This window comes from Melampsora larici-populina, assembly GCF_000204055.1.
Source record: "Melampsora larici-populina 98AG31 unplaced genomic scaffold MELLAscaffold_54, whole genome shotgun sequence".
NCBI lineage: Eukaryota > Fungi > Basidiomycota > Pucciniomycetes > Pucciniales > Melampsoraceae > Melampsora > Melampsora laricis-populina.
In genome coordinates this window covers 336,790-362,397 of record NW_006768818.1, presented here as the reverse complement: position 1 = coordinate 362,397, position 25,608 = coordinate 336,790, and the positions used below count along the sequence as shown (strand labels likewise).

Below are 25,608 nucleotides of genomic sequence, written 5' to 3'. Positions count from 1 at the left end.
TGTTTTAAACGTGACTCTGACTTGAAGTTTGATTTTTGTATTTTTTTCAGTTCGATCTAGATGGTCACAAAGTATATGCAGTCGTATCTGGAAGAAAAGGAGCCATAATTTCAGAAGACATTGAGTATGGAACAACATTTTATAGTCCAAAAGCTAAATTACCAATAATTGAATCATTTGGATTTGATGATGAATTAATGTCAAAAACATCTGGAATTGCTTTACCACAATCGATCTTTGATGGGTTTTTTAAAATTGATCAAGATCCATTTTGGATACCCAAAACTGATGAAGAATTAGAATATTTTGGTCAGATTGGTGCACATTGAGTTCTGTTCGCGAACATTCAAAGAAGCGTAAAAATGGCTCAGATTTTATACTTTAGATAGGTTAAAGTGTGTCTGTGGTGTGCATGTATCAAAGAGGAAATCCTACAATGAACAATCAACAAAGGAATACGGAATATCAAGGCGAGATGAAGTAAATAACGCGGGAGCCCCAATTAGGTGCCCCTTTTTAAAAAAAGGGCGCCTGAATTGTTTGTAGCCTGGTGTCCGACCCGAGAGGGGGCTCCGGATACTGCTCCGAGGGCGCTAAATAGTGGGATCCAAAAGTAAATAGCAATTTTTATTTAATAGCAAGTTACATTGGATAAGGAATGTGATTGAACAAAAAGTAATTAGCAGTTTTTATTCAATAAGGGTACACAAACATTACAACCCATTTGAAAAACCCATTTGAGAAAAAATAGAAAAACCCATTTAAAAAATTATTTTTTTGAACAGAAAAATAAATTGGGTCCCTCTGGAATTTTCTGTTCAAAAAAATATTTTTTTGAATGGGTTTTTACATTGGATAAGGAATGTGATTGAACAAAAAGTAATTAGCAGTTTTTATTCAATAGTATTGTTGATTGAATGAGAAGTATAAAAAAAGATGAAAAAGTAGATCAAAGAAGAAAGTAAACAGGAACTTTGATGAACTAGTTGAAGGTAGAAATTGTGAGGATAGTTGAGCGGAGGAGTGTAGATCAAAAAAAGACAATTGAGAGGGGGTGTGCGGGTACATATTGAGATGAGGAGAAAAATGGATGATGATGATGGTTTGGGAAGGGGCAGATAGAGTTGGAGGCTGTATATACGGCCCAAAGGCTTTATCTCTATGTGGATGGATATGTGATGATTTTCAATCACATATTGTCCTCACATATTTGATCTGAATAGATATCTAGTTGCGACTATATGGACCATATTGGACCAATATAGTATATGGCTGTATGTAAATTTTTTGGTGTAAAAGTTGGTCACATATTATGTGACCAACGGAACCAAACAGGCCCTAATTTAAGATTGAGCTCATTTGATCTGATTTTTGACTGATTGAGAGAGAGAAAATTGGTAGTGATCAGAGGTAAAGAACTAAGCTATAATTTCAAGATTGAGGGAGAAATAGTTTCTTTGGTTTTTTTGCTGACAATTTTTGGTAGGTCAATTGAGAAAAAAGGAAACTCAAGGGGAGCCCATATTGAAGAGTTTTCACTCTTGTTGGCTCATATACTAGACTGGGAGAAATGAGACTGCAGTGATTTATAAATTGTTCCACATTGACAGTGAAATCCAGGTAGATTAGGGGGGCTCAGGTCAAACTGTTTTGCTGGTTTGACTGTAAAAAACGTTTCAGAATTTCATAAAATTTATGCAAAAGTTTATGAAATTGGGAAAAGTTTCAAGACATCCCAGTTTTCTTTGAGCAGCAAATTTGCGTAAATTTACAACAATAAAGAACCTGAACAACTATAAAACCAAGAACACTAGACAAACAACATGAGATGGAAAAGCAAAGAATGGTGTTGTGAGCCTACTAGTGTCTGTTAGGCTAGTAGAGTCAATAAAAAGGGAGTAGAAACTTTAACAAACTTCTACTGGACTTGTGGGGATTACTATACGCAAGTAAATGAAGAGAAAGAAATGAGTGCTGGAGTTTTACTTGAGATAAACATGTAAAGACTCCAGTTAGTTGACCTTTAAACAAAGGGTTTAGCCTAGGGTTTTTGGGTTACTTATTGTCTTCACAATAATTAAAAAATAAGTAAGTTTTGCAGATGTCATATTCTAAATCATATGTAACTTGACTCTTGAAACCAAGGCTTGAGTTGTAATTGCAGGTTTTAAGGTGTTGACTGCTGCTGACCATCTTGTTTTACAAAACAGGAATTTTGTTATAATACTTTACTGTAAAATGTTTCCCCAGTTTTTCACGAAAAGACTATCAAAGTCTTGACCTGAGACCCCTTGATCACTTTTCACTTGAGGAATCTCTGACAAGAAATTGCATTCTGTAAATTTTAAAATGCAAAAATGAAATGTACTCCACCAAACCAGCACTTTAAACTTTGTGGAATGCAATTTCTGACCAGAAATTGCTCAAGTGAACGCGCCCTTGAACAAATCTCATTCCATATTTCAAGTATTTTAATCAAATTGAACAACTTTTTGAAAGAAAACAACTTAAGAAACTCCATAGCTACACAAAAGAAACCAGTTACTTAAAGAATCAAACATTTCTTCTTCCTTAACAACAATACCAAAACAAAATCTATACATTAAAACACTTGATATTTTTTTACTCTGAATTTCATTAAACTTCCATGACCAAAAAACACGCACACATATTTTATATTCTTGCAAACAAATTCATGAAAAACTTTTTCTTTTACTTTGCTCTCACATACACAAAATTATTTCAAAAAAAATAAAGCTAGAAAAGGAAAAAAAAGTAACAATACTAGATTTCTTTGTTGAGATATATTATAATGTCAAATCAATCTTCTTTTGACTAGATATGTTTTCCTTTTCCTTCATCTTCTCTTTTTTCTCTCTAAATTAGTTTGGTTTTCAACTTCATTTCCTTTACCTTTACCTTTACCTTGACCGTTTGCATTCGCTTTACCATTACTTGAACTTGACTCTTTCTGTTGAACATTGTTTCCAGAAGTTTTCACATTTGAATTACGTTCCTTTTCACGTCTCATCGCAGCATACCAAGATGGACTAAACTTAGGGTGTCCTTTAGCTGAATTGGTAGATCGTTTAGGGTTTTGTGGAAGGGCTGGGTGTGATGGCTTGGCTGGTATAGTGGGCTGTTTGGGTGGTTGTGATGAGGTCGATGGTGGAGGATTATTGGTGGTCACTGCTGTTAAATTGGCTTCAAATTAGCCTATCGGATTAATCCATGATTAAATCAACTTTCAATTTTCATACTTACGTTGTAAAGATTCGATAGGCTTTGGTTCCGTATTCCTTCCAATCAATCGTTCGGCTTCCTTTCCCTTGGATTGTCTCTGGGAATTCGAGATCGGTGATTTAGGGTTTTGTGGTAGTGGTACGGCCATTGATGGTTTAGGTGGCCAAGTGATCTGTTTTGCCGGTTGTGATGAGGGAGATGGCGTAGGATTGTTGGTGGTCACGGCTGTTGATTGGCTTCAAATTAGCCTATCGGATTAATCCATGATTAAATCAACTTTCAATTTTCATACTTACATTGTAAGGGTTGAGTAAGCTTTGGTTCCAGATTATTTCCATTCAATCGTTCGGCTTCCTTTCCCTTGGATTGTCTCTGAGAATTAGAGATCGGCGATTTAGGGTCTTGTGGTAGTGGTGCGGCCAATGATGGTATAGGTGGCCAAGTGATCTGTTTTGCCGGTTGTGATGAGGTAGATGGCGTAGGATTGTTGGTGGTCACTGCTGTTAATGGGCTTCAAATTAGCCTATCGGGTTCATCCACGACTGAGTCAACATTGAATTTTCATACTTACGTTGTAAAGATTCAATAGGCTTTGGTTCCAGATTCCTTCCATTCAATCGTTCTGCTTCCTTTCCCTTGAATTGTTTTCGTGATCTAGATGCCGGTGAAGGGGGTCGAAGAGCCGCCAAATGTCGCCATTCACAAAGCTGTACAAGTCCACCTCCTCGTTCGAGAATCTGTCTTGCACGTTTGATTTCCATTTTGATCGTATGTGCACTACTTTTTCCTATATTTTTAGATGTGTTACTATGGACCGGTAATGGGTTTTGAGAAATCAAGTCAGGTATTGAAATCTCTTACATATCAAATAATCAATAATCATTCAAACACTCACCGAGCACGAATAAAAGGATCTTCAGTTGCTATTGGGTCGGTCCAGCTGTAATACAAAGGTGCATCAGGAGGAATTCGAGTGTTAGCCCTTCTTGAACCACGGTTAGATTGCTTGGGTGTAGCTTGCTGTCCATCGTCCGGTTCATTTGTTAATCCTTCGTTAGACAAATGACTACCTCCTACTTCTGACTCAAGATCTGAACTTTCTTCTTCGTTCAAATTTTCGCCTTGATCCAAACTGTCTCCTTGATCTAAATTTTCTTCCACAATCGAATCTAATTCTACATTCAGATTGGATTTCTCCAACCTGTCTTGATCTCGATCTTCTTCATCTTCAGGAGTTGGACTATCAGGACAAGGTCGACGATAACATGGTTTACCCGATCTAATAGAAATCACTTTAGTATCAAAATCAAATTGATCATAATATTGAAAGAACCCAAGGAATGCAACCGAAAGGTTTTCAATAGGTTTAGGTTCCCAAGCATTAGGTGGTGGTCTAATCATAAAAGAAGCATCATGATGAATAAATTCAATAGTAGGTTGTTTACGTCTTTTAAACCTTGGTCGTTTGCCTAAAGTCGAAATTATAGTCCGTTTCTCAGGATTATCTCCAATCGTTTGAATAATATAATCTTCATCTTGTAGATTTGGTAAATGTCCAATTGATTGTAAATATCCTATGAGCATTAAAATTAAGGTATATGATGATGCAGTTGTTGGACCTAAACTTCCAGATGGATCACATATCCCACGTGATTTAGCCCAAAGTTTAATAGCCATACCCATCGGTCTAAACACATCAGGTGATAAATCATTATAAGCTTTTAAAAGTGCACTATTAAGACATCCTAATAAATTATTACAATTTAAATCAGCTGCAATCGTCTGATTTGGACTCCGAAATTTAACAATCGGTACAGTGGCTGAGGTAATCGGACAAACTTGTCTAAATCCAGCTTGTGATAAGATTTGAGCAATCATTCTCATATTATAAATTTTTCTTGGATTTAAAATGTCTTGTGGTCTTTTTGGACCACGAGGTAAATTAGGATCACAAATACAAAGATCTAAATCTGATGTATTTGAATCTAAATTAAATTGAGTAGAACCGAAAGCTACGACTTGAAACGGTCTTTCAGATGGTAATCGAACTGATCTGCTGTCGTTGATACGTCGAGCAATTTCTTCAATCAAATACTGTCTAGCTTTGATAACATGTGGTGCAGGAGCACACAACTATTCAATACGAACATATAATCAGCTTGGGGAACAAAGAGATACCACACGATCATATGAGACAAGGCTGGAAACTGAGTTGTGACTTACAGATGAGTAAGTCAAGATTTCATTACCGATATCATGAGTTCCGTTAGGTAAAATTGGTACAAGTAAAGCTACCTGAGCTGTTAGATTTCGAGTAGCGTTGTGATTGATTTGCTCAGCAAGGATCGCTTCTTCTCTTGAATTCACAAACAACTGCTGTGTTCCGTTCTGCCTCCTATTTCCCAGATTGGTCGAAGTTGATGCAAGGTTGCGAGATTGTTCTACTGAGCCCCCGGAACGCCAGTTCCCACTCTCTTTATCGGATCTACCCCTACTAGGGCGCTGGAGCAGCCCAATTGAACCTGGGAGGAGGCATTGTATGCGGATATATAAGATTTAGGGCTCTGAAGGTGAAGGTGAAGATGGAGCAGCTACCTTGTTTGACTTGATGTAGCATCGATGAATGATGATCACGACCTTCATCGCTTCTCATATGTGTTCCTAAGTTGATTGCATCTTGAGGTGAACGGTTGTCATCGGGCATCGCATGAACATGCCCAGCGTCGATCTCCAAAGGTTTCTGATCTGGTTTCACAGACCCTGAATCAATCCGATGGGGTGAGGATGGAGCAGCAGTCTTTGAGGTAGATGACTGAGTTACTGAGCTGGAGTCAAAGCGGGTAGGTAAAGTGGCATTCAATTTTTGTTCACGAAGAGGGGTATATTTTGATATCCTGTCCACCGGTTGATCCTGCTGAATCGGTGCTAGTTCATCACTCAAAGTTAATGAAGAGAGTTTACTGGTGATACCGTGATGATCATGGCTAGAATTGGAAGTAAGCTGAGCGGGACGGTCGTAGTCATGAAGAGGTGTGTCAGTAGGATGAGATGTTTGATGACTGTCGATTCTTGAAGCTATAGATGGACAAGACTCAATCAGTTTAAGATCAATAATCAACACTATAAAAAGGGAACTGACTATTTGAGCTTCTAAGATCCATATGATCGTTTGTTTTTGTGAAGGAACTGATAGAATCCATTCGAGTAGGTTGGAGAGATAGAGTCAACCAATTCAAAGGATGATAAATTCTTATGACTTTGAAACTAGATTGTAATGAATTGAGATAATCATGAATTGAAGTTGATCTGGAGATGAAGTTCAATGAGACGGATGGGCTTAACCATCTCAGTAAAGCGTTTGCCAGTGTTTTATGTGTAAGCTGACTTGAAGATAATAATATTTGATGGTGATGGTGATGACAATGAAAACCACGCCTCACCAAATCATGCATACATTTTCATTACACGACTGAAAACAGTACCAATTATGGGATACAAAGTACAAATCCGGACTCGTGCCCGGGCACGTGCCCAGAAGTCCAGTTTCCCGGACACGAGGGAAAAACTGGGCAAAACTTAATTCCCACCTCACTGCCCAATTCACTGCCCAAATCTGATCTCCGCTCAGATTCCACACACCCAATTCAATACCCACATACCAGATTAACTTTAATTTCATGTCGTCGTCTCAAGATATACCCTCTGATACCTTCAATTCCCTTGACCCTTCTTCCGAACCAGATCCTAACGCTACTCATCTCCAACTGGACCCTTCAACTCTCAGTCAGGTGCTCACTGGCGCGATCCAACTAGCTCAATCCGCCGGCTCAAGTGTTCCCAACAAAAACAAAATGCCCAAAGCTAAGAAACCTCGTAAATCAAAAGCAGATCAACCCAAACCACGCTCGCCTCCTAAGTCAAAAAGTCGGAAACCAAAATCGAAGAAGTCCAAAAAGCCGAAATCCGATGATGAAAGTTCTAATGACGAGGATGAGAAGGGCCGCAGGACAACCATTCATTGGGAAAATGATGATAATGGGGCGGGGAAATCTTCAATGTACTTATTGCTCAATTGGCTCACAGATGAACATAATTTCAGTAGATTCAAAGATAACAAATCTGAAAAGCGAGCTGTGGCTGAAGAGATTGAAAGGTATTTCATAGATAATGGAATCACTTGGCGAGATGCGAACACGATCCGGAAAAAGGTACATATTTTTGTCTTATTCATGTTTCTTTCCTTTGTTGATGTCTCAGTCTCACTTTATTGATTTCTTCATAAATCAATATTGTGATACAGATTATGCAATTAGAAGAGGCTTGGCGCAAAGCCGATGATGAGCGAAACCGGACTGGCCAAGGCACTTGGATGACAGCGAAGGAAGTCAAGGCTGCGAAAGGTTGGGCTGATGATAATCCTGAATGGATTAAAATGGAAAAGGTAGCCTTCGGTAAGCAGTCATGCTGGATCTATGCATGTTTCCCTTATGTGTTGTTCTAATGTCTTTTCTCACATTCTTCTTAGCATCTATCTTGAAGAAGTGTAGATACTTTGTGGAACTGGAGCCCGTCTTTGGAACCCGACATGCTAATGTCAGACTCGCTGCCGCGCACGGTTTACCTGCACCTACTCAAAACCTTGAAAGCGAAGTTCAAATGGAGCGTGATTCAAGAGAACATTCAGTTAATTCAAATGTAGTTTATGAGGAGCTTCAAAGCCGTTCTATGCAAGAGGCTTTATCAACAAATGCTGTGGAAGATGGTTTAAACAGTAGTTCCGAAGAGCCAACTATGGAAGACTTCATGAATGTCTTGAATGACAACGATGAAATTCCAGATGACGGTCAAATCCCTTACACACCCACCCCGTTCCGACCGAGAGATTCTTTTCAAGCCCAATCTGAGACTCAAACGACCTCTTCATCACTCAAGCGCACAGGTTCTAGAAACTCAGTTGACTCTACTAGCGTTGGGACCTTCAGCAAAAGAAGCCGAACTTCTGGTTCGGCGTCTTCAATCCAGGCTCTCTTACAAGGAAATCAATTTGGATCAACCCCTCTACAAGCAAGTTCAAATGTCCGAGCGGATCCAAACCTCAATACTTTGGAGCAACAAGCTTTTTTTAAACATGGTCAAAGTATGGAACGTTTGGCTCAGGTAGTTGAAAACATGGGTAGCTCTATTTGTGGACAACAACCGAAACAAACCGAGTTCAGCCCTGAAGAAGCAAAAAAAAAATCTCAGATTGAACTGGAATTGGTTGATGTGAAGTTAAGCAGTGATAAGTTTGATTTAGACTCGCGAAAGGAAAAACATTCACTTGAGATGAAGCAAATGAAAGCTGAATATGAACATCAACAAGTGGCACGAAATGCTCATCTGATTAGTACCTTGATGAAAGATCATAACCTCAGCCTTCAGGACGCAATGCTTGCTGCGCAACACGCACAATCGATGATGCAATCGAGTTCAGCTTCAGGCTCAGGTGTTTGACAAAAGAGTTATATCTCTTGTACTTTCTTTTCGGACTGCCTCAAAACTTCATCTCTTTAAAAAAATTCTCTTGTACTTTCTTTTTGTCAAAACTTCAACTCTTTAAAAAAAATTAAAACCTCTCTCAAATCAAAATAAAAAATTATCTTGTTTTACATTTCTTTTTTTTATATCTATAATGATTCCTCTTAGTATTAAATAGGTCCCATTTGTCTCGCTCTGGCTTGTTTGCACTCAATCTGAAATCTGTTATTTTGAAATCGATTTTTATTATTTGCCACTTTCGAAATGAATCAAATAGATACTTTATTTGAAAATAACATAAAAGGAGAATACATAAAAAAAAAACTTCAAACAAAAAAAGTGAGCACTTAAGTAAGAAAAAGCCACCACAACGGGTTCACCCAAACTAAGGTATGTAATAAAATAAATATCTTAATGATTTTGTCTGGTCATTAAGAATTCAGCAAAAAGATCATCTCTTCGACGTGTATCACGCTCTGTTCTTAAAATTGAATTGTCATTATCAAAATTTGGGGCACCCGGAGGTGTATTTCGACGGCGCGGTTGGTAATCGAGAGCTTCGTCTAACGTCCCCAGTACACCAGACCAGTCCTCTTTGATAGAGATGAGGAAGTTATGTATGATCAAACATACTTCGATCCACTGGTTAGCTTGCAATGCAGTCAAGGCGTCCTTGATGACTAATCTAAGTTCTTTTAAAGATTGAAATCTGCCTTTCAACATTCCGTTACAATGTTCAATGATAACCCGCAACACACTGATTGCTTTATTGAAAGCGTCTTCATCAGATCGAAGGCTGTGACCAGCACATCGTTTGAGACAAGGAATCACCACATCGGATACCGTATACGCGGAGTCGGCTAGTATATACTCATCTTTTTCAAAATAAAGGTTGGGATTTTTGTACAACTAAATAGATGCAAAATGGGAATGTGATTAGTAAGACTGTGAATTGATGAGTTACGTTGACGAGACAGACCTTTGAAGACCGGAACACACGCTGATCGTGCACACTACCACACCACCCCAATTCGTAATAAGTCACCCTCCGATGAATATCACATACCAGCATTATGTTGTACGCATAGAAGTTCTTCCGGGTATAATAATCTTCAGGTGTCACCCGAGGAGCTGAAGCCAGGGCAATCAGGGTACCATCTACAAATCCCACGCAGCCTTTGAAGAAAGTCATCGACGCAGTTTCTTCTTTCAGAGCCAAGCGTTCTTGAGGAGTTGGCCACCGCATGTACTGGTCTTTCAAACTGAGAACGGCATGGATGAACCGTTTTGTCCAATTTTGCACGCTTCCTTCTGTGGATAGAAGTGAAGCAAAAATGAAGCGGGAAAATCTTAAGTACAAATAGAAATTACAATTCAATCTTACCTGAGCAATTGAACATCCTGGCCAGATGGAAATGGTCTCCACCATTTCCTCCAGTTCCTAAGTTTGCAAGTGCCACCAACGTCTGCCACCAAACAGGAGCCTGCTTCATGTTCGAGTTGTTATGAAATACAGGATTATCCTCAATTAAATCAATCAGCTTATTAAAAGCTAACTTTGACATTCGGGCCTGAAAAGAAACCTCACTAAGCAGGTGAAATACAAGTCACATTTAAAAATGAAGATCTGTCACTTATGAGCTTGATGAAGCCATCGCCACCTTCAATCAGCACTTGAGAGAGCCAGGCATTTCGGAGTTCCTTACGACCACGAGGGATCCTGTTTGAAACAAATCGCTTATTATTTAAGATCGTGAGTGCTTCATCTAGGACTTCAAGATCTGAAATAGCCTGTCTTCGCAGATGATATCCCCAGCGAAGGAGGTTATAGTTTTGATCCAAAGCAGGTATCAACTCGAGAATACCGACAAGAGTTACGAGAGCGGTTTTTTTTTATCATCGTCTGTGATCGATTGGCGAAAGAGCGCTAGGGCGTGAAGCATCCGGAATAGGAAGTGGGCGCCAGCAATATCGACTCCAAAGTTGGCTAGAAGGGGTAGGTTGTTGTCTCGCAGGGCTTTGCGTGCGTGACGTTCCACTTGAATTGACCGTCTGAGGGATTGCTTGCGATGGAAACGGGGCATGGAGTTGGTGCTGAGGAGTTCGCAGGGTTGGAGTTAGATGAGGTGAATCTGGCTGACGGAGGATTCAAAGCTGAACTCGTGCCCGGGCACGTGCCCAGAAGTCCAGAGTACAGATTTACCGCCAAAAATGGAATTCGGACTTCTGGGCACGTGCCCGGGCACGAGTCCGGATTTGTACTTTGTATCCCATAAATCTTCCTCAATACATACCAATCCTCCCATATACCCTTCTTCTGAATTACAAAGGGTCTTATCAAGAACAAGCAAAGAAGCTCATTCCAAAGTATAACACAGCGAGAACAAAATAAGCACAGAGAACAAGACCCATCAAGGACTCCAATGGTTAAATTGAGGTATTGCATGCTTGATGGCATATTTGTAAGAATATATGCTAATCAAGGGTGAATGTGTGTATGTATGTACTTGATACCAAAGGCACGTGATCTCTGTATGTCAGCTAACCACCAGACTGAACTGCGGCTCAGCACGTGAGTGTACAAACCAAATCTTTTCATACTTTTTCAAAGAAACCCTTCAGCAAAGTAACCTTTCATCATATCCTCCTTATCTTTGAATTTCTCTTAAACTTCACTAAATCGATCATGCATCTTCAATACACACTTGACGCCGAAGGAAACAGGTTAGTTCTTCAAATTCCTTGATCTGTCAGTCTTTTTTGGGGGGAAAGAATAATTGATTTTGATTTTCTTTTTGTAGAGTGTACACACTTAAAAAAGTCACCACTGAAGGTCAAGTTACTAAATCTGCTCATCCTGGTTAGTTCTTGATCTTGTTTGATGTTATTCGGTTTACAAATACTCATTTTTGCATCTTGCACTTTCTTTAGCTCGATTTTCACCGGATGATAAGTAAGCTTCTAGTCAAACGGTCATCGTATCATTCACTTCCATATCATTCAAGTTTTCATGAGACTGTTTTTTTCATCTTTAGATTTTCAAGACATCGTGTTACTGTAAAGAAACGTTTTGGAGTTTTACCTACCCAATTGCCTTCGAAACCCATGTAATCAATACTCCTGGACTTGATGAACTTGACGACTCGTTGCCTCGAAGCTCTGAAAACCGTATAATCAACCTGAAAGACTTTCATACTACTATGGTGAACTGCCTTGTACTATTGGATTAGATGTTGCCGATGGTTAAGACTACATCCTTGGTGATCTTTAAACCGAATCCGGAGTCTTGAAGCAGTACTACAGGCCATTGGACAAATCAACTCAAAAAGGATATATGACTTGCTTGTATTATCACCGACCTACTATCCTCAATTGTAATCCTTTCGAACCCACATCCAGTAGTGCATTGAGATATGTCTTTGCTTGAGTTGCATTACTTTGTTTCCAAGAAATCTTTGACGCCTAGAACAGTATATAGTTCATTGTCGGATCCCAATATATACCGGGTATTACGGGGAATGTGTGGATATGCCAATGGTTTCCTAGTCAGGTTGTGCTTGATATAACTGCAAAATAGCCAAGCATGGTCATGAACTACAGAGATTGATAGGATCCCGAGTTTGAAGCATTTTGAAAGGAAGTCGATCATTGATGTTGTCTACTTGGGTTTAAGTCTTGTAGTGTGTATGCCCATATAAAAAAGGTGAAAGTTTGATAATCACTCAAAAACAAACAAGAGGTAGGAAAGTGACTTGTTGAACATGTGAGTTAATCTTATCTTGATTTATCTTTGGGTTACTGGTTTGCAAAGGGCACAAATATGTCGCCTGTGATCCAATCCAAAGCTTATTTGTCTAGTACGGCTACCGCGTGGACAATGGGCTGAGTCATTTATTTGAGCGACAACTGGAAGTGCAAGAGACTTTACCAGACTCAAGCACCCATGGCGACACAGCAATAGGTAGCAAGAGCCGCGAGAAAAAAAAACATGATGGATCACTCTTAAGGCACAGCTGCAACTGGGATATCCAGTGAACAATGTGGCCTTTGCTCCTACTGAAAACTGCACCGAGTCTCGTGTTAGAGATAATCACTGCTTTATTTTGATGTACTCTGGCACGGAAAAGGTATGAAATGAATGACATTGTAGTCATCGTGTAGATGGGCTTGCAAGAAAAAATGTTGCAAACTCAAGCTGATGTGTGGGTGAACAGAATTATTTCACTTACCAACGACAACCTTATTAAGATTGAATTAAGATTGATTCACGATTAAGTCAAGAACAGTCTTACATCCGAATCTGATGGCTTGATCAACTGTGTCACCTAGATACGGCAATCTTTTGCCTATATCTAACACCAAGAAAATAATATATATCAAATTGCAGCGAAAGACCTTCATCTAGAGGGTTGGTACATACGCATTTACCTGATACTGCGCTGGTTCAAAGTCTCATATGTTGGAAATAGTCAAGAGCAGCACAACGCAGGGTGCACTTCTTTAAAAAACTTTATTTGTATAAAGCACAGCTAATACCTTAAGGCTGATTTCATGTATCTCATTGGCCTATTAATTAGTTTATTCAAATTTCAATTAAAATGTTGTAAGCTTAGGAAAAGATGTGAATGAGTCTAGGAATTTCACTCTAGTATATGCAATCAGTATGCAATACTTGAAGCAAAAAAATCAAACTTGAAAATATCTACTTTATAATTTACTTCTTAAATCTATTGACTAATGACTTCATGTGAAAGAAATCTAATTTCATGTAGCCACATGGGTTGAATGGATCGAATTCCTCTTGAGTTCATATTCTGTAAGTTTTTCAATCATCTTTGGGGTCCAATGTTGATTCATAGAAGGAAACAGTCGAGCTGTTGATAACAAGATCTGAACGGTTTGGTCTCGCGTCAATTCACCTTGTTTCAAACGTTCTGCCATTTCACTCGGAAGCGAGACAGAAGCCCATATCATTGCGTGAGTGCCGAGGTCCAGTAAGCGAGTCTGGAAGTGGACATGAGTGATATCTTTATGTCCACTTGAAGGTCTTTTCCGATATTCATCTTGCCAATCCGAAAACAATTTCTCAGACCATTCTCGTAAGAGCTCGGGATACGTTTTTCCAGGGTGGTCTTGAATCTTCGATTTGGGTGGTAATCTACGTTCTTTCCCTAAATGGGCTGCGAGCCAAATAGCGCTCTCTGTTTGAGCATCTGATGAAGTCCTCTGCATAACGTGTTGCTTGAAAAAATTGAGAAGTACCCAGTGTAGATTGATCTCACTCTCTTTGAGCATTAGGTTGTCATATATCGTAACAGCTAATTTATGTGTTATATCCATTGTGGGTAACGAGGCCGCCTCTTCGGACGTGCCAGCTGCCTTCTCGATCTCACGTGCTAAACTCTGATAAATACGTAAAGCTATGTGGAAAGATCTTAATGCTTCGTCGCCGATTGGTGTTAAAGGGATTTCGAATTTCAAATCGGTTGGATTTCTAGGGTATGGTGTGCTGTCAGAGAGTTGGGAGGTTCGAGGATGTTCGTGATTGTGCGACAAAACCTCTGGTGAATTCCTAGCAGTGTTATATGATTGAAATTGAGAGTCAGATGACGTCGATGGCTTAAAAGCCATGGCATCTTTTCCATCCTGAGAGGAAATCGTTTTTCTCATTTGAAATCGGGTCGGTGAGATGAAGTCTGCTCCATGGCTTACTGCAGAGTTTGGAGTATGTGTGATAGTAGTAGGTGAGTCCAGAAGCACTGTTTCCCGATATTGTGGTGTGTGTGGGCCATTCATTACTGAAGGCTCCGACGTGGTTATATAATCTGGCGGGGAAATTGTTAAATGTCCTTTTTCAAAAGAGTCTTGATGGATTGGGTTGGGTTGAAATTGCGTCAGACTTGGGAGAAAGCCGCTGGATTCATATGAGTGAGGCATAGTCCTGGTACCAACAGACCCTGCATCTATATCTGAATCCGAATGCAAAAAGGAGTCCAATTCGTTGAGAGAGCTGAACCTTGTTTTTGAATTTTGCCCATGAGCCGAGAAAGATGGAATAGGTGGGGGCAAGGGATAATAGGGATTCGAGGACTTCAATCGAGATTTATCTTCGGAGATTAAAGAAGCTGGTCCTTCGGGTGAAGTAACCCGTGGCTTCTTGGGATTTCGTGCAACAACTTCAGACTCAGGGACCCAGCCCTCATAGTCTGGCTCGATAATTATTGGTGGTGGTTCCAAAGTTGTCCCCTGTGAATTGATTGATTGTTGAAGATGGTAGTCGTTATCATTGGGCTGATGGGATATTGAGTGATCAGGTGACTGATATAAGGACCCAGCTTTACGTGACAGTCTCGCCTTACGAGCGTTCAAAAATTGTTTTAAGCCCCGATCAGCCAACAACAGAGCGGCTCCTTGTGACATTGGAAAAGTATCTGACGTGTCTGTGTATGGCTTGAGTATAGGTTGGAGTTGATCTTCGACATCTGCAGAAGGGGTAGAAAGAGCGCTCAAAGTAAGTTACGGATTCCAGGAAATTCAGCACGGTTTCAGAAGGACAAGTTGATTGACCAGAGAATTCTTTGATGTCGAGAAATAAGAGGATTTTCAATCAAAATTTCCAATCAAATGGTACTATCTACGTCAGTTTTATTCTTTAAAGCTGAAGGTTGATGGACTTGCTTACGTGCAACCGTCTCAATATGACTCCCATCGTCATTGATCATAGAGCCCAAGGACGATAGACCTGGTTCTTCCCATCCCTTCCGGAGTAACGCGCAGTGAGTTAATTCGATGCTGCAGAAACAAATCAAGCAGATCCATTTCAAAGAGCGGCAGAAGAATGTTGAAAGCGTGCCGAAAGACAGCTTGATCATGGCGAATAGTGGTTTCTTGGCGTCGTTTGAAAATCTGAGCTTCCCGATAGATCCAGAGAGCTTGCTTTTTGATTCACAATCTACAGAACCCACTTGATGATTTAGGAGTGTGCCACTGGGTAGCGCTGGGTGATTTGGCTTTCGGAGATGGGGTCAAGACAAAGTGTACGCGTCACACTGAGAGTCCGTAGGCTCGTTTCACACCACGCGCATAGCGTCATATTGTGTCCAATGCGTTATCAAACCGACGCTGTCCTCGTTAGGGTGAGCAGCATTCTAAAGCACCCGCTTGCATGCTGAAGAGATACCACCTGCGAGATACAGAGGTCCCGCTACCGGGTGAACTATCATTACGTGACAGGAGGGGCGTCACCGTAAGGAGGCAGTACTGGGCACTGATCTCAAGACTAAAGTGACAAGAGTATGACTAAAATGCTGTGACGAAAGGAAAGCTGACTCATGTTTTAAAAAACCAAGTCAAATCTATGTAGTAATACTGATGATGAGTGTACGTGAAGCCTTAGGCTGTAATCTCCACAAGGGTTTTTCGTCAAGATCAAAGCTTTCCCGTACTCTTCACGAAGGGTTTCCGAATGACGACGCAGCAAAAAGATCCGACGATGAGAAGCACAGATACGAAACTAGTAAGAGATCTTGTTCTGAAGTAAAAAAAACTAGCAGCCAAGACTCCTGTTACAACCCCTGTCAGAGATAAAACGCTTTATATAGTTTCTTCTGTGCATGGATCGTTGTAGTCAAAACCTGGAAATTTAAATTTCGATTGATCGAGTTTGTGAGTGATTTCGGTCTAGGAAAAAATTCAAGGCATTGCAATGCACTTTTTCTTCGCCAATTGGCTGCTCAGGTTTCCATATGATCCTTCAGATAAGAGGCCAGCGTGCTAGTTTGCCAAACGCAACTAGTCCGAGATGGAGATCGTCGGTGATATTTTGTTAGAAATGTAAGAATCTAAGGAAAGATAAGTAAACCTGTGTTGAGGCTGGGCACAAGGTCATGCACCAGAGCTCTTTGACCTCCTCAGACCCAACCAGACCTAATCCCCCTACAAGCATACGCGGACATTATATGTCTATGCACATGTTACAAAGGAAAGAGGGCATCGAATTTATTCCAGCTCCAGTGAGAAAAAAGAAGACGAGGCTCAACACTTGTATTTATCACCTTCTTACTGTCATCTGAGCTTGCACCCCTCTACATGCATATCCGAGCGTCTTAAGAGGCGTGCAGACTTGCGTGTTTGTCACATGGTAGTTCTTTGATCTAATTTATTTGTCCAACCCAGTTTGAGGGTTGGTGATTTTATTACTGAAAGAGAAAATATAGGCTTCCACCCGTGTAAGCGTTTTGGGATAGAGTTCTCTTGACTCGTGCTCATCCAACAAATTATCCAAGTATGAAAAGTGAAGTGCTTCTTAGATGCTTGAAAAGGGTCATCAAGTATTCTGCCAGTACAGGTCCTTCGATTGTCTTTGGATTATTTGAAGATGTGCTAGGAAAGAACTTCAGATTGCAAGCATTGATAGAAGCTTTCAGCTTTTACACAAGAATCGAAACATTTTTCATCCTTTTTTACACAGAACGTCTCCATCGTCTCGTGCAGAACTTGTGGTATTTTCGGCAAAAAAATGGAAACTACTTGTCCAAACCCCCTTTCAATGGTCTTTCGATTGATTCGAATTGGACTTGTTTACCAGTTTCCATCCATTTATCTGCGTTTTGATTCTTGGCATAATCAAGTGGAAGGTAACCAGCGCGCTAAAGCCAGAAATCTCATTTTCAGTCTCTTATCTTGAGCAAACTTAGATCAGACTCCCAAGATGAGATGAATTGACTGACAATTTTACTGCGGTCGGCCGTGTCCACTCCCTGTTCTTCGTCTCTTTTTTTGACCTGTTCCCAATTGACCATTTCACTATAAGAGAACCAACTCGTTCATCAGATTAGCCTTTCCGGATCAAATTTTGAAATCGTAAGCTCAACTCACGGCTTTGTGTAGGACATCATCAAGCTTGGAGGACCTAAGGGTAGATCAGGATGACGATCTACATTCCAAGTATGGATGACTTTTCCAAACGTTTGATGAACTGCCATCATCATTCCTCTCTCTTCTTCCTCGGGCACAGTCCCTTCTCGTCCAGCGACATGCTAAGGGAGAAATCTTGTATGAGATTCTGTCTTTTGTTAGGGATTTCAGGTCGTCGGTCTTTGGGAATTCTGGAAAACGGACCATCTGCATCAAGACTCCACTCTCGACTTCGTATTTATGGCTGTGCCAATATACTTTCTCTTCCTCTGGAAGCGAATTAAACTTTTGCTCTGAGATTAAATATTCGATTCCTAATATGGTCAAGAGAGATCGATGTTAGAGCTTGGGTCTCTAGTTCTTCAGAAAGAAGACTTGCCAATCAATCGCGCATTTGGTTTGTCACTGTCATATATGATGCATTGATGGAAGTCACAGGAGACACAGGTGCAGTAATGATGCGCTTCGATTTGACGGTCATGTTCATCGGCTACAACATGAAAAGCACATAGATGTTGATGTATCCTGGTTCAATTGCATAGTAAGTCTCGATACCACCCTCTTGTGCTCTGTTAGAAGGATAAAGTGACTCAACTTGCCCATGGGGCTATCTCTGTAAACCCACACACGACATTCGCGGGCCAACGATTGAGAAGGAGAAGAGATGGTTTTCAGCAGGTTGCAGGGCCTGGTAACTGAGATGGTCAAGATGAATTGAACCCACAGCACAGACCAAGGAGCCATTGAGATTGATAGTAGAGGTATTGAGACTGTTTATGAGATGTTTTGATAATCGTCAGTCGGTTTGTGTTTTGTAAGATGGTAAACGCTAGCAAATGCAATCGGGGTTATTAAAGGTGATTAATCGGGTGAATAGCAACTTATGACCAAATAGTGTTAACGACCTAGTGATCTTCAATGTTTGATGATCTCACGACTTTCCTTTCCCTCATTTGCTTTCACCGCTAACAAAGACGCCGTGCGGATAATCGTCAAAACCTCGAAAAGAAGATTCAAGGCTGAGGGATATTCGCTGATTGCTTATGAGTTTCGATTTCCAAGACCCTGCGGCCGGCCAAAATAGCTCACCGACTTGTGGGGCTTCCGTCAATTAATCAAGAGCTCCGATCTTGGTTCCCTCCTGGTTTGCCAGCTATCTGAATTATGAATCTTATCTTTTGCGGGCTCCAATTCGAGAGCAGATAAGTGATGTATGTACAAGCTGACCTGCAGGTCAAATTAACTCTTCGACTTCCGCCCACCCTCGCAAGGTTCACTCCGAACGGGCTCTGATTGCTCTGATGTCAATAGTAGACAACTGATGCCTGGTTATCTGACCTGCAGTCCAAAATATGTACCTTATCCAATGTCGGAGCTTCCATTAATTTCTTGTCAAGTGTGATGGTAATGATAAGATCGAGAATGAATCTAGCTGTATTCCTGTTTAACTCCTATCTTCAAACCCAACCCTTCCAACACTTTGGCAAACGGGCAAGAACCAAACTTAACAAAGTCCCTCTCGCGGCGTCCCTCGACGTCCCACAGGAAACAAGAGGCAATTTTCCCGTGAGAAAACACATTGTATTTGCCACAGTTGATGAGCCAAAATGTATTATTTTGTCGTTATCTCTGCATTATTTCTGTGTTTTGTGTAATCAGTCTTCCCACTGAAAACTATCTCCTTGTTTCCTGTGTCCCTTGCCAAAGGCCTGAGGCTTGAGCAAGGGACTTATGGCTACATATGTAGCAACTCACAAAGCCAAAACTGTCAGTGCTTGCATTGTTCATGATACATGATCTTGTTTTATGATTGAAAGTTGACTGGATGTTTTCAAATCATCAAGGTCCCAAAAGCCACCTGTGCAATGATAGCATATACATGCAATGACCAATGTAACACTTTACCACTCCAGAATGGCCTGGTGGTTATGGCTGCCAGGTTCCCTTGTTGATCCACAGCATTGCAACAACTGATGCAAGTATTCAAGTTGAATGAAAAATTCCTTTTGAAAACATTGACATAAACCTGTGAATCCACAATAGCCGTATCGACATATCTCAAAGACAATTCTATGACACTTGTGGCTTCAATATTATGTTTTGGTTAGCAATTTTGGCCAGCTGTGAGACTAAAACAGTATCTCTGGCTGCATTGTTGGTGGCAATGAAGGCAACTGACCAGAAGGTGGTCAATATCAAGTTGTTTGCTACAGGACCTGCCAAATTAGATCATATTCAATTGGCCATCAAGGCTCAACAGGCCAAAACACTTGCTGAACATATTTGACACCTTCCCAATGCACATAAAGCCAATAGGGGTTGGGCGAAAAACCGACCAACCAGTTTTGCACCTTTGAGAAGCGAGGCGAAGCAAGTCAAAGATGGACGGAAACAACTGTGTGCAGGTTTCACAGACCTGTTGTTCTGCTAGGTCACTCAAAGTCGGTGTTTGGGTCTGAAGACACAAACTTAACAAAGTCCCTCGCCAAAGGCCCGAGCCCCAGCAAGGGACTTACCCCATAAACTGGAATCCTGGCGTGAGAAGTAGCCTGTATTGGCTCAAAAAACACTACTTTGAATTCTTTGATTTGTTCCTAAATAAACAGGTCTCGGAGGTTCATTACATATGAGCCAATTGCAAGCTTCCCCAAATCTGGTCTGGAACTTGGGCTACTGGGGAATCAAAAATGGGTCTGTTTTCAATTTTCAGCAGCGGCGAGCCGGCTCAAAGCCTGTATTTCTCAGAAAGCGGTCAAAATAATTGATCTTCAACTACTCAAAAAGATAACTTCCCAAAAAGATAGAAAGGAGTTTGCAATTGGTACATATGTAATTGTCCCTTGCCATTTTCTTCTTTCTTTGTTGCAAGACATGTTTGTTGAGAGAGAAAAAAAACAAACAGATGTAGAGAATTTGGAGCAAATACAGCTCACTTCTCACGCCAGGATTCCAGTTTATGGGGTAAGTCCCTCGCTGGGGCTCGGGCCTTTGGCAAGGGACTTTGTTAAGTTTGCTGAAGACAGGCCTTTTCAACTGAGCTGAGCTCCAAAAGAGCCTAGGTGGTACCTGGCTCTCCTTTGTGAAAGGTGGAAAGATGTTGTCTATGTGGCTTGAGTGGCACAAATTGCTTTGGTTTTTTGAATTGTTTGGGCTTTGGAATGATCAAGAACACCATCCACCAGTCGACTTTTGGTGATTCTTTTGCAAAGCAAAGCGAACGACAAGTTTTTTTGTTGGCTTTGATATTGTTCTAGCAATCGTTCCTGAGCATTTGTAAAAAACTGAATTACAACTGAATGGACTTCAGAAACTGGTTGGTTGGTTTTTTGCCCAACCCCTAATAAGTCACCACAGCTAGCTGTCTCACCTCCGAAAATTGATCCTATAGAGTTTCACACTCCTAACTTCCATTTCTTGACCATGATGGATGCTCCTGATTCATCAGCGGATAGTGTATCAAGAGTTCTGGACCAACTGAACCAAATTCATTCTAGTTGCTGATGGAAATCTTGGATCCAATTCACTAGTTGAAAGTCTTTGTGGAATGCTTGACCCCAAATACATTTGATCAAAGGTCTTTCTTGGGTGCTAATGGTTTCTGGTGCTGCACATACCACATGGGATTTTGCCAGAGCAATCAGGGAACTATATTGGGGAAATTCCAGTAACAGCAAGAATGCTTGTGGGTGGAGGCATTGTTTGAATTGGATGATGATTATAAAAAGCCAGTCACCTCACAGGATTTTAATTCAATCATCAGAAACATGCAGAGTTTCTTCAGAAAGCTAATCTTGTTTTCATAATCAAGTGAGAACCTATGCTAATTTTATGTTTGATCTTCATCTACTAATGATACCCTTGGATCTGTGAGTATCCAAGAAAAGTAATTGAAACATCAGATAAAACTGATCTCACTCAGAAGTCAGAGTGCAACTGGGTTTTGGACACCATGTGGTCTTGCTATAGTATTTTGAAGGTTCCGCTTTGAGAGTTACAAAAGAAACCAATGATTTGAAGAAATACAACTTGATGCTTCACGTACGTGATCTTGAAACGATTGTTGAGGCACATAATGCCACCTGTGCCGGTGACACAGGTCTGCTCATTGCCATGTGGAAGTGCCGGGCCCTCATGGCGCAAGGTGTTGCTGGTCTGTCCCATTATCCTCGCCATATACCTCAAATGGTATTATGTCCTACTCAAAGAAGACCTTCCACCACAGCTGGCCCATGTGATCAAACATTCTATCCTCATTCCATTGCCTGAGCAAGATAGGCATCACATAGATGCCAATAGACCAATCCCTGGAGGTGCACATACTCTGGCTAAAAGAAAGTCAGTTAAAGCTGCATTCATTTCTGTGTCAAATTTCGCGCTGAAAGTTTGGTCTATCTTATTGAAAAGGGGGTGGGAGATTTTTCCACCAACCACTTTACACCGGATTATCCGGTGTGAAAAAGTGACGGTGGAAAATTCGATACCAAGGGGGGGTAAGTCGAATTTTCCACCGGATTCTATTTTTTTCAAGGGGTGGAAAAGAATCCGGTGGAAAATGGCCGGTGTAAAACTATTTTACCCGGCCGTGAAGTGTAATTTTACACCCAATCTTTCACACTGGATAATCGAGTGTAAAAAAAGTCGGGGTAAAATTCATGGCCCCGGTCGTGGACTGTACTTTTCCACCGGATACTTAACACCGCCCTGATCCGGTGCAACCGGAAAGGGTGTAAATTTCCCACTTCAAGGGGTAATCTACACTTTACCACCGTGAGATGACACCGAATCCTATCCCACCATGTCTGGATATCAGATATCAAACAAACCGACAACTTACCACACATGCCACCAAACAACTTCAAACCTTCCATTCCCACTTATATCCGTGGATGTGTCTCGAAAAAACAGGATTCGAATGACGGTCGGCTTCAACTCAAGTTCATTTCCGATCGGCTTCTTCAGTTCGACACTTCATCCAATGACATCGAACCCTTATATCCCACCTTGGCCTTCTGTTCTTGACTTCCCATCATCCAAAATCTCTCTTTCTGGACCGAGTTTCTCTCAAACGTCGTATATCATTACCTATCCCTATCGTAAACGTCTCATATTTCTCAAGGTGTCGGTCTCGTTTTATTTCGCAATGGGACTTTCACAGTCCTCTGAGGTCTTTCAAGACGACGACGACGACGACAAGTCTTTGGTCGTATCATCTCCTTCTTCTCCTGTTAAATCCTGTTTATCATCATCTCCTGTTAAAACCTCAAGTTTATCATCTCGATCGTCTCCATCGCCATTACCTTCTCCATCTTCGCGGTCTAAAGTTAAAAATTTGGTCGAATTACATCCTGTGTCTCCTGTTTCTAGCTGTCGATCATCTACGTCGTTCAACTCCAGTGCTATCACCATGAGTGAAGATATCAGCCCTGAAGTCGATGATCTCGACGATTTGGCCGATTATACTGTCGCCTGCACCCCTGAGGAACAGACCGATAAGCTTTTAGCTCGCCGTCGCCAGCTTCAAATACCAACGGACAAGACCCAGTATCAAACTTGGATCGACCACGGTTCCATTGTGGATTCTCAGAATTACCCAAAGTATCCCAACGGGGAAACAGTTTTTGTCAAAGATCCTAAAGACAAAATAACGAATTTTCGGCATATCGCTTGGACTTACACAATGAAAACCGATCGGAATGGCAAGTGGATCATTCGACGTTACACCTGCCTTGGTGTAATGGGTTGCTCTGAACCGAGTTGCACTTTTGCTGGTTCCCCGCCAACTGGACGCAATAAGATTGAGGAGATACTATCAAAGTAAGTCAAATATATATATATATATACCTCATATATATATACCTCGTGTTTCAAAGATAAGATACTAACATTGAAATTTTTCCATATAGTGGCACCGCGTGCCCTGTCACTGGATGCATCGGCATACAGACACACATCCGATGTCTTGCTCACTGTCGCATTGACGAGGATCACACAGATCCCAAAGCTGTATGGGGCTTGCTTCGTCACCAGGGTAAACATACCCACGAATGGCCAGAAGCCAAGAAGGCAGATCCACTTTCAAAGGCGAAGCTCAAAGATGTTGTATTAAATGATCCCAAAGTTGGACCTTTGGGTCTAAAAGTAAGTTATCTTTAGTTTTGACGATGATTTCACTTTACCTTACGCGTGTTTTTGCAATGACTTCAAGGTTGGACGGGCGCACGTTGGCACGGACCCAATCAAGTCAATCGTGGAAGTCCACAGCTCTTTTGGAAATACCGACCGGCTTGGTTATCTTCGGCGTCTTATCTTAATTGAACATGGTTTAATGGCTGATAAGAATGACAAAGAAGGAGGCGATAAATGGCTCATCCAACTTATGCATTGGTGCAGGTTAGTGTACTTATGCTTCCTTTAATCTTTGTCTTTTATTTACTATATTTACTATTTATTTTTTTCCCTCACACACAGTCAAGGATTGCGATTCGTGTCAGTCTTGATGGATCTCAAGGACTTCCACTTCAGCTTTCAGACCGAATGGATGGCTGAAATGCTTGTATATCAAGAGAAGAGGACTGTCAATGGGAGCATCCAACGCGAGGCTTACTCAGGAGGTCTTTTATCCGATGTCACTTACCGGTTCTTCCAAAACGGATACCTGCTCACCACATCTATGTTCAACGAGAAACTGGAACGCTGGGTCCCCGTCCTGCTCACATGGTTGGGAGGACTGTACTCAGAACACTACGAAGCCCATTTCACCACTTTATTACGCCATATACAAGAATGTGGATTACCTGATCGAGATAAGAGGAAACTGACGGAGCAAGTGGTTGACTTCTCTCAAGCGCAAAAGTCTGGATTTATAGCCGCCTATATGAAAGTATTCAACACGAATCGGAAAACTGCTCTCTCCAAGCTGCATGGATGCGAACAGCATTTTTCGCAAGCTGTTACTCGGATCAAGCGCAATCGTAACATAGTAAGGGAGGAACTTGATGTGAGTAATTTTTACTTTGTTATTTTTATCATTATCTATTGTTGTTGACATTGATTGTACATCACAGGGGATTTGGCAAACAAAGTGCAAGGAGCTACTCTTGCCTGACGAGGAGGCCCCGAAGAACGAGACCCTAGATCAGTGTTTTGACTATCTCCGCCGTACTTTTCCTCGTGCCAAGAAGTTCCTGGATTGGTGGCACACATCCAATATCGAAGCTATGTTATTTCGAGGAAGGAATCGACTACCCGAAGACAATCCACCTCCAACTTTATCTGATTCGGAATCTGAGTCAGAAGGCGCTCCTCGTAAACCCCGGCAACGTGTGGCGGCAACAACCAATGCGCAAGAGTCGCTGCATCGGGTTTATTACATGCTTTGGTAAGTCATTGATGATATTATTGATTTCTTCCTCTTTATTATATATGATACTGATCATATATATATCATGTATTTCACCAGTGACGGCAAATGCGGACTCATCGGCGGTATGGTCCAACTTTTGGCATTTGTGAAATGCCTCGAACGGGATTTCCAGTCTTGACAAATAGGAGTCAATGTCGCTTATGGATCATCAAAGAAGCAGTGGGAGGACGTCGTCACAGCCCTAGGTATGCCACAGCCGACGAAACGCAAGTATCACGCAAATGACGGCCGCGCTCCCGACACTACCGACGAGCTCCTTGCCACTAAGAAAAATAAGCGGAAAGGCCCTGGACGACCTTTGGGCTCTCAAAACATCAACCGGAACCCTATCACCACTTACCAATCTTACTCGGCTGGTTCTTCTCGCGGTACAATCAACCGCTGCTGGCAGACGTTGACACTCGAATCTCTATACGCCATTTTTGGACCGTTGTGGAGTTCACATACACATGTGAACGGGACCAATCTGATTGTCCTTCTCATCCGTCATTTCACTCAAAGGCTGAAGG

General features: G+C 41.3%; 9 protein-coding genes across 9 annotated transcripts; 5 read left to right on the top strand and 4 right to left on the bottom strand.

Moving 5' to 3' along the window:
• Positions 1 to 71: 71 nt before the first annotated feature.
• On the top strand, positions 72 to 269 carry MELLADRAFT_31520 (uncharacterized protein; the record flags this gene model as incomplete). The annotated part of the gene is made up of 1 exon (XM_007415861.1): positions 72 to 269. A coding segment is annotated over one exon (198 nt), but the record flags the coding sequence as incomplete, so codon positions are not given.
• A 2,278-nt stretch (positions 270 to 2,547) lies between these two features.
• On the bottom strand, positions 2,548 to 3,436 carry MELLADRAFT_73120 (uncharacterized protein; the record flags this gene model as incomplete). Its single annotated transcript, XM_007415812.1, has 2 exons — positions 2,548 to 3,192; positions 3,265 to 3,436. 2 exons carry the CDS (start codon positions 3,389 to 3,391, stop codon positions 2,858 to 2,860), a joined length of 462 nt encoding a protein of 153 aa, XP_007415874.1.
• Positions 3,437 to 5,621: 2,185 nt separating this feature from the next.
• Positions 5,622 to 6,527, bottom strand: MELLADRAFT_117953 (uncharacterized protein; the record flags this gene model as incomplete). The annotated part of the gene is made up of 3 exons (XM_007415811.1): positions 5,622 to 5,765; positions 5,839 to 6,324; positions 6,383 to 6,527. Coding segments are annotated over 3 exons (690 nt in total), but the record flags the coding sequence as incomplete, so codon positions are not given.
• Positions 6,528 to 7,675: 1,148 nt separating this feature from the next.
• MELLADRAFT_92967 (uncharacterized protein) lies at positions 7,676 to 8,736 on the top strand (the record flags this gene model as incomplete). Its single annotated transcript, XM_007415862.1, has 2 exons — positions 7,676 to 7,694; positions 7,769 to 8,736. 2 exons carry the CDS (start codon positions 7,676 to 7,678, stop codon positions 8,734 to 8,736), a joined length of 987 nt encoding a protein of 328 aa, XP_007415924.1.
• A 2,710-nt stretch (positions 8,737 to 11,446) lies between these two features.
• On the top strand, positions 11,447 to 11,871 carry MELLADRAFT_39509 (uncharacterized protein; the record flags this gene model as incomplete). The annotated part of the gene is made up of 4 exons (XM_007415863.1): positions 11,447 to 11,484; positions 11,562 to 11,620; positions 11,692 to 11,713; positions 11,796 to 11,871. The coding sequence occupies 4 exons, from the start codon at positions 11,447 to 11,449 to the stop codon at positions 11,869 to 11,871; spliced, it is 195 nt and encodes a 64-aa protein (XP_007415925.1).
• A 1,452-nt stretch (positions 11,872 to 13,323) lies between these two features.
• On the bottom strand, positions 13,324 to 14,078 carry MELLADRAFT_73119 (uncharacterized protein; the record flags this gene model as incomplete). Its single annotated transcript, XM_007415810.1, has 1 exon — positions 13,324 to 14,078. The coding sequence occupies one exon, from the start codon at positions 14,053 to 14,055 to the stop codon at positions 13,525 to 13,527; it is 531 nt and encodes a 176-aa protein (XP_007415872.1).
• Positions 14,079 to 15,818: 1,740 nt separating this feature from the next.
• MELLADRAFT_73118 (uncharacterized protein) lies at positions 15,819 to 16,592 on the top strand (the record flags this gene model as incomplete). Its single annotated transcript, XM_007415864.1, has 1 exon — positions 15,819 to 16,592. One exon carries the CDS (start codon positions 16,132 to 16,134, stop codon positions 16,345 to 16,347), a length of 216 nt encoding a protein of 71 aa, XP_007415926.1.
• A 693-nt stretch (positions 16,593 to 17,285) lies between these two features.
• On the bottom strand, positions 17,286 to 18,420 carry MELLADRAFT_111504 (uncharacterized protein; the record flags this gene model as incomplete). Its single annotated transcript, XM_007415809.1, has 5 exons — positions 17,286 to 17,408; positions 17,490 to 17,565; positions 17,638 to 17,798; positions 17,881 to 17,990; positions 18,306 to 18,420. 5 exons carry the CDS (start codon positions 18,418 to 18,420, stop codon positions 17,286 to 17,288), a joined length of 585 nt encoding a protein of 194 aa, XP_007415871.1.
• A 4,396-nt stretch (positions 18,421 to 22,816) lies between these two features.
• MELLADRAFT_92963 (uncharacterized protein) lies at positions 22,817 to 25,324 on the top strand (the record flags this gene model as incomplete). Its single annotated transcript, XM_007415865.1, has 7 exons — positions 22,817 to 23,490; positions 23,580 to 23,814; positions 23,882 to 24,066; positions 24,145 to 24,673; positions 24,741 to 25,054; positions 25,136 to 25,161; positions 25,212 to 25,324. The coding sequence occupies 7 exons, from the start codon at positions 22,817 to 22,819 to the stop codon at positions 25,322 to 25,324; spliced, it is 2,076 nt and encodes a 691-aa protein (XP_007415927.1).
• Between the last annotated feature and the right edge of the window lie 284 nt (positions 25,325 to 25,608).